This window comes from Tauraco erythrolophus, chromosome 2 (assembly GCF_009769465.1).
Source record: "Tauraco erythrolophus isolate bTauEry1 chromosome 2, bTauEry1.pri, whole genome shotgun sequence".
Taxonomy (NCBI): domain Eukaryota; kingdom Metazoa; phylum Chordata; class Aves; order Musophagiformes; family Musophagidae; genus Tauraco; species Tauraco erythrolophus.
The window spans coordinates 50,568,428-50,576,259 of NC_141466.1; the positions used below are offsets into that span (position 1 = coordinate 50,568,428).

Here is a 7,832-nt window from a genome sequence, read left to right on the forward strand (position 1 = left end):
TGCAGAACAGTTCACAGGAGCAAAGTCAGGAGCACCACATTTGTATGGTCATGCTTAGGGCCATGTATCAAAAATTCATATTCATAGATTTCTAGGTTGGAAAAGACCTTAGAGATCATCGAGTCCAACCATCCCTAATCCCCATTAAACCATATCGCTAAGTAGATCATCCACCCTATTCTTAAACACATCCAGGGATGGGGACTCAACCACCTCCCTGGGCAGCCTATTGCATATCCTTCTCCATGAAATCACAAAAGCAAAGCTGAACTTTTCTCAACCAGCCTAGGACGACTACATCTATTCATATAAAAATCAAAGAGGTCTGTTCCTTGGTCCTGAAGAGAGGTGCCACAGTCTATCTTGCAGCCATTTGGATAGATTCTACTCACTCCTTCGAAATGTTCCCAAAAGGCACATGCTATGTACCAGACCACTAGAGATGTTCTCATGGAAAAGTGAGAGCTGACACCACCCAACATTGCATCAAGAGTCACAACAGAATAGACAACTATGGGACAGCATAGCAAGCCTGCCTCTATTTAGTCTGCTAATACAAAGCTGTCTAGCTGCCTGTAATTCTTGATAGATCAATGAGTGAGGAGCCATGTCAAGTTAATCTACAGGAAAGGTAAAGAAATGGATCTCAAACTAACCCTGCACTGCTCTTTCACAATGCTGTGAAGCCCTCCAGAAACAGTTTCACTCTCTCCCTAACTAGGAGACTCGCAAACTGTGGATGCATATTCATCTGCTTCTCTCCCTCAGGTCCATATTTCCACTGTTGTGAAGACTATTGAATTATTTAAAATTAATTTCACAAATACATGCAAGCTTAAAAACATAACAGTATTCTGCTTTTTTGTACCCAACCATTCTTCACATAAGTTCTTCACAGGATCATCTTTCCTCTATCTTAAATGACATCTATTTTAGACATAAGCATAGGTCTCCACACAAAGGTTTAACTGCTTCCAGATACAACTTCTACTAAATCCGTATAGAGAGTCTTCCATTGTGTTCATTTTCCCCTATAAATCTCCTTAGTCCAATAAAAACAGGTTACTCTGAGCAAAACTGAAATCATCTTCATTTTTACCAAGACAATGAACAATTTTTCATTTTCAGTTATTTATTTAAAAAAAAGTAAAGTATTAAAAAAAAAGTCAACTGAAAGAATAGGTACAAAGTTGCATAGAACATTCAAAAGTTTCTCCTCTTCCTTTCTGTTCTACGAATAAGCAAACAATACTAGCAAAATTACATCCAATTTTAAGACAAGGTATTTATTTAGCAGCATTAAGATGAAATGTAAATTGAAAAAAATGCAGAGATTGTTTTGAATTACACAAATGAAATATAGTATTTTATCAAACCGGTAATTTTTAAGAGTAAAAAAGAAAGAAAAAAAATCTGATGAAAAATTAATTCAAATTAACTCCATTTAAGATACAGTAGATGATTTTATTCATAAAATGCTATTGGCAAACAACACACATAGGAAGAATGACACTTGATTTATGAAGAAGTTTTAACACCTCATAGAAGCATGGATTCCTGAGGTATCCTGAATATAATCCCTCATTTACTGGAATTCACAACACAGCTCCAATTGGCTTAAGCAGCAGAAGACTGGATACTTAATAAACACACAGTTAATACACAGTTGAAAAAAACATAGGCAAATGGAAACCGACTGGAAGACTGTGTCTCACCAATACTACCAGCCTTGGTCATGGTGAAAACTACGTCATTAGAAAACTAAGACCTGTGAGAATGAGGCCTCTCGATTTCATGACCACTTCAAATATATTGTTAGTTGCCTGCTTTCACCTAATTGTCCATGGCCACAGGATGGGAAGACCTCTTGCCACCAGACACAAAAACACTGCTGTATCTCGATAAATATACAGAAGTACTGATTACCTGGACAAGTATTATTACAATTAAAAAAAAATAAATTAGTGAGCGTTAGGTGCTTTCACTTCTTTTTCTCTTTTTCTGCTTTTATTCTCTGCTGTAGTGTCTTCAGTTCAGTCATTACATTCAAAGTTCTGTAAACCCAGGTAACCTGAAAAAGTAAGTAAATTATTAAATTTAACTAATCCACATACATTTACCCATCAATCTAATGAAAGCATCCATACGAATGAATACATACATACCACAATTATAATAGTATTCACCAGCAGTGGTGCCGAAAATACTAGTGAAATAAACATTCCTCTTGAATCAAAGTACTGGTACTTGGAAAACAGCCTGAACGAAATAAAATAAAGGAAAATAAACCAGGAAGTTTTAGTCAGTGTATTTCACATAACATTACACTTTCACAGTAACATTTCAACATGGACATTGCACAGATTACCCTGCTTCTTGGGATCCCCAAGCACAGGCCAGCATTCTACTGTATTTAAAGTCGGAACAAAGAGACAGTCAGTATCTCATCAGTTATGAACATTCATTACAAAACAGTCTTTCTTTTCTTTAAGGTTTTACTGCGCAAAACCTAAAAAAAGCAACCATAGATTAAGTAATTTACTAATGTGACTACAATAGTACACGTATCTGTGCATCAGAAATCACGCTTATCCTGAAGTGTCTGAAGTGACTTTCCTAGGTATTTTGACTGCCCATATTAGAAAAGATAACAGAAATAATAAAAGTAGCAAAGCTGTAATTTAAGTCGTGTATGCCTGAAGTGGAACACAAACACAGAAAATTAGATGCCTGCATAAAGTAGTAGTAAATATATCATTTCCAGTTACATCAGGGAAAGGTTAGTTCAGTGCTTATGAAAATAAGCCATCAGTTTAATTCTGGTACACATGCTTAGTAAAATAGGTAAGTTTTAATGTTTTGATGCATATAAGTAAGCAATGGTAGCGAAATTTTTAAGAAGGGGTACTTAACTTCAGCTTAGAATAGCTACCAAAGAAAACCCAAGAAAACAAACAAACAAACCCCATCAAAGCTCACATCCTCTTCCCCTTAACCATCCCACTCTGCTTTCTCTTAGTTCTCTGACTAGTTAGTTTACAACCATTCATATAAACACAGATGTTAAGCAGTACAATAAATACTTGCTACCTATTGAAAATGACCTTTTCTTACAGGCTAAGTGACAACTATGTGGTACTGTATGGTTTTCTTCAAAAGTTTTACATCAATCAATGCAACTGACCCTTTACCATCATATTCTACTGATGAGGCACGAGTGACTCTCTTTAAATTAATGCCTTCTGGGAATAATATAAAAAAAGAACATACTTAGAAAAACACTCATTTAAATGAAAAAATGAAAGTGAAAAAATTTACCTCCAATTCATGGCTGCTAATTCATTTATATATTCAGCACAGTACACTAAGCCCACTGTACAACAAAAGAAAAATATTAGATTGTATATTTCTTTAAAAACAAACTGCCAACAGTTCTGCCATGTATATTAAAGATGTATACATACCAGACATTAGAATTTCTTGAATCCTCAGAAGATCAAATTACACATTTAATATTTAACGGCACAAACCCAATTCCGATTTAAATGCCCCTTACAGTTACTAAGAATTATAAAGTGATCGCAAAACAGATCCACCATATTACAAATAAACACAAAATCCTATTCGTCTGAGCTTACAGAAAGAGCTCAGCATAAAAATAAATAAATAAATAAATAAATAAATGATAAATAAATAAATAAATAAATGCCGGTATTTTTTCCAACAATCTTCTTGGTGGCTGCATCTATGTTATGCCTGTAAAAAGAAATGCCAGCACTCCCCAGAATTGTTATGAAATTAAGTTATCATTTTAGATGTGAGGGTGTCACACTGCTATAGCTAACTGTCTGACATTAGGACACTAATTACACATAAGCATGTCAGTAAAATACAAACTTTGTTTGAATAGGTACATACCAAAGTAGTCAGCTGCAATCTGATGAACACTGGCATATTCTTACTCAACAATTACACGCAATAGGAAGCCATCAAGACGGTAAGAAAATTCAGTGCAATCACACATTTAACAAAAAAGCAGTAATATTACAAAGTTTTAAGCTTGTCCTCATTTCATTTTCACAAGAAACAGCCAAAAAAACATATTTGGTGACTAAAGATGACCTGCACAAGGCAATTAAATAACTAAGTTTGGTGATATGAAGGAATGCCATGACAACACAATATGCTATACTGTTTTGCCATCATCTGGATTGGCACTGCACAGTATAAATAAATGTACCTGTAGCTGCTCATCTGCCAAAGCAAAACAATGTGATAATTTCATGATTTCCTCAGTTATTTCTGACTATCTACAACACAAATATACTGCAGACATATCAAAAGTGGTTCAGTTTTTCAAGTACAAACAAGGCTTGGACTCAATATGGATATTTTTATGCACTCTTATTGTTAACAGCGAGTTCACATCATATCTGGGTTGAAAAGCCAGCGATGATCAGTTCCACTGCACTTTCCAATGCAGTTAGACTTCAGCCATTCAAACTAGTCTTAGTATCACTGAGAATACTTTAGATAGAGAGTCTAAAGTAAACAGCATTGGAAATTCTGAATATCTAATATCAAATTTAAGAAAGAAAAACCTTTATTATTAAAGGGAATTTTCAGGCCTAATGTGTCATAAACTGGGCATTGTTATTTTGCCCTCTGTAGATCATTTTAAACGCTGCAGTTACAAGTGAATGTATAGAAATTACTGAAGCTTCTAGGTGCCTTTTCAGGGGTACTTTTATTAAAACTTTAGCTTTAGCTGACTTAAGTATTTGCAGTTTTGAGGAAGCTATGAGTCCTCTAACAACTTGACTAGTTCACTAAACAATATTTTAAAAAGTCACCATAGTCTTCAAGTGGCTTTTTGCCTGCAAATCTCTTTCAATTGCTCATTCTTCCTGCCATTACGATGGAACTGAGGTACTGTGTAAAAAAAAAAAAAAAAAAACAACTCACCAGAAAATCCAGCTATGGCTAGAACCAAAGCACTGCTCATAATACATGGATCTAACCCAAATCCATGCCATCTTAACAAAACCAAATACCCTCTGCAAAGCTACCAGATCTTCAGCCTGTCAGCCACAAAGACACAGCTTTGGGTAAGCAAGGCCACTGTGGATTCTCAGGTTGAAGTCTGATGATAAACCCAGAGATAACACAAGCTGGTACTGCAATGTACTGAACCAGTCCTGCTGTTCCTCATGCCATTATCACAGCTGTCAGTGAGGCATATGGTGAACCTGCTCCAGAAATGAATCCAGCTGAAAGCTGACCATGTTCACTGAACTGCAGCATTAGAATAAGGTAGAGCAGAAAGCAACCACCGGCTCTCAGCTGATTTATTTTCTGCTTTTCCAGCACGGCAACAATTCCTTAGGAAGCTGTGGTACACGCAGCATTTGCCATGCAGAAACATTACTCATCTCTCAATAAGGCCAGAGTTTAAAGACACTATTTCATACAGTCTTGGAAAATAAATAAATACCTATTTATAGATCATAGCAGCTTGTATAATAGTTTACCACCCATAGACACAAGCATTACAAGAGGAATACTAACCTGCACACGCTTTATTTGTTGCAAAAATATAAAACCGTGCGCTGCCCAAGTACATGAAGAAAACAGTTTTCATTAAGAGACCAAAAGAAGCTACTTGACAGTTTTAGCAGCTTAAACAAGGCTCATGCCCTTTATCACCCGAACGTCGGTAGCACGAACGCACGACTCACCCATGCACAGGAAGTGCCCCATTTGCAGCCGGCAGTGCTGGAAGGAGACGCATGTGAGGAGGAAGCAGAGGACGTGGAAAACCGCCAGTCCCACCAGCCAGGGCTCCGACCAGTCAGTCGTCTACGGACAAAACGAAAGGAGATGAGGCTCCGGCTGGAAAAACAGCGTCACTAGAGCGTGCAGCTTCCCTTCTCCCGCCCCGAAACGGCCGGTTTCAGTCACGGACCGCGCTCACCAGCCCGCCCTGCGCCCAGCTGGTTTAACTGAGGGAAGGTTTAAGAACTCCTGCTCGGGCTTCCCCCCCGCCCCCGGGGTGGCACAGGCACACGCGGCGGCCAGTGCTTCCTGCCCCTTCCCTAGGTGGGCAGCCAGCCCCTTCCTCACCGTCAGAATGGTGGACAACCCCGGAGGGCTCCTCAGCGTCTGCTCCATGGCGGCAGGAGCGACGCGGCGGCCGTGGGGCGACTTCTCGCGAGATTCCGGCGGGCGTTGGTTGTCTGCGGCCGCGGCTGTAGCCTGAAGGGATGCGGCTGTAGCCTGAAGGGATTCCGCTGCAGGGGGAGATTCGTCCCTCCCTCCAGGGCCACGGAGGGGAAGACGGCCGTTTATGTCTCACGGGGGGTGCTTCCAGTGGTGCCTTCATCCCCTCGGAGGGAAAAAAGGTGGTGACTGGACCCGTATATGGGAGGGAGAGCAAAAGGCGGCTCTCCACACCCCAGCGGCTGCCTGTCCTGAGAGCAGCACGAGTCAGAACCGTCTCTCTGTGACTGAAACTGTGTTCCTCGAAACAAACCTTGCCTTTCGGAAAAGGGGCAAGAAGCTCTAGTTACGTCTTCAGCTTTTGATGCTGAAGTTAGGATGCTCTGGGAGAGTTTTTTTGGCAAGATGTGCTCAGTGGAGTCAGGCTGGTGTCCAGGCATTCCGGGCACTTTGGATCCGTGGCCCAGCATTGATGTTGGCTTTTTGGTCTTCTCTTGGCAACACTCAGTGTCCATCTTCAGCTGCTTTAGGGATGGAAGTGCAGGAAAAAGAGAGTTTTAAGCCCAGCGGGAAATTTCTGACAAAAAAACCCAAACCAGTTGAGCACTCCAGGTAGGAACTTAAGTCAAGCAAAAAAGACTTCTTTAATTTTCAGATGAAAAAAAAACAAAATTAATTACTGTACAATGGAAAGTGAATAAGACATTTAAAATGTTAAATCTCTCATTTGTAACTCCTTTTGCTAAATGCACGTAGGTCTGGAAGAACTGACCACTTTTAAAAACCTATCACTTAAAGAGAGATTTCAAACTCAGATTCCTATCAACTAAGCCAGGACACTTAATGAATCTTAATAGGATTAGCTTCGTCAAACAAATCATACTGTCATATACAGCTCCACATTCTGCTTTCATGAAATTATTTTTTCTAACAATTTGGCTTATCAAATGTGAAGCTTTGGCTTTTTTTCAAAATGTTTGGAAGTGCATGTATAAGTAAATATTACAATTTTTTTTCACTTATTCTACCATATAGCCAAATACAGGTCACAACTGTGAACTAGTCTCTTTTCACTGTCACACTTCTGCAATTTAGTGTGAGATACCTGAAACTGAGGATGTATTTCTCTGTTTTACTTAAAGTTTTTGAGAGTCTTTTTCTCAACAATAATAATATTGTCCGGAGGCCAGTCAAGGCTTTACCTAAAGCATTGTTAAATTAAGTAAGGTGATGCAAAGGTGGTCATTTCTACTACCATTCTGCTCTTAAGACTGGGGGGAAAAAAAGATGTTTTGATTCTACATTGTAGATTGGGAAATAAGACCGGAAGAGATTGACTTGTCATTTGGAAAGTCTTACAGCTAATGTAACAAATCAAATGGGTTTGAATTTTTATAAATGAGGAATCAGTTTCTTGTAATTGCTCAGTAATTGACTACAATAACCATCTGCAATAACTGAAGGGCTTCAGTGAATGAAGGATATAGCAGCTGCTTAATGAGTAGAATATGGTGGTCAGTGGAGAATCTGTGATGCAGGCAAGCTCAGTGGATAGGAAATGAGAGGCTTATTATGGTTACAACATACTGTATTAAAAAATTCATATAGCTTTT

General features: G+C 38.8%; 1 protein-coding gene across 1 annotated transcript; it reads right to left on the reverse strand.

Moving 5' to 3' along the window:
* Window positions 1-1,195: 1,195 nt before the first annotated feature.
* On the reverse strand, window positions 1,196-6,181 carry TMEM18 (transmembrane protein 18). The gene is made up of 5 exons (XM_009992634.2): window positions 6,124-6,181; window positions 5,739-5,859; window positions 3,319-3,373; window positions 2,166-2,259; window positions 1,196-2,071 (listed from the first exon to the last, which is right to left on the reverse strand). Exons 1-5 carry the CDS (start codon window positions 6,169-6,171, stop codon window positions 1,982-1,984), a joined length of 408 nt encoding a protein of 135 aa, XP_009990936.1. The 5' UTR covers window positions 6,172-6,181; the 3' UTR covers window positions 1,196-1,981.
* Between the last annotated feature and the right edge of the window lie 1,651 nt (window positions 6,182-7,832).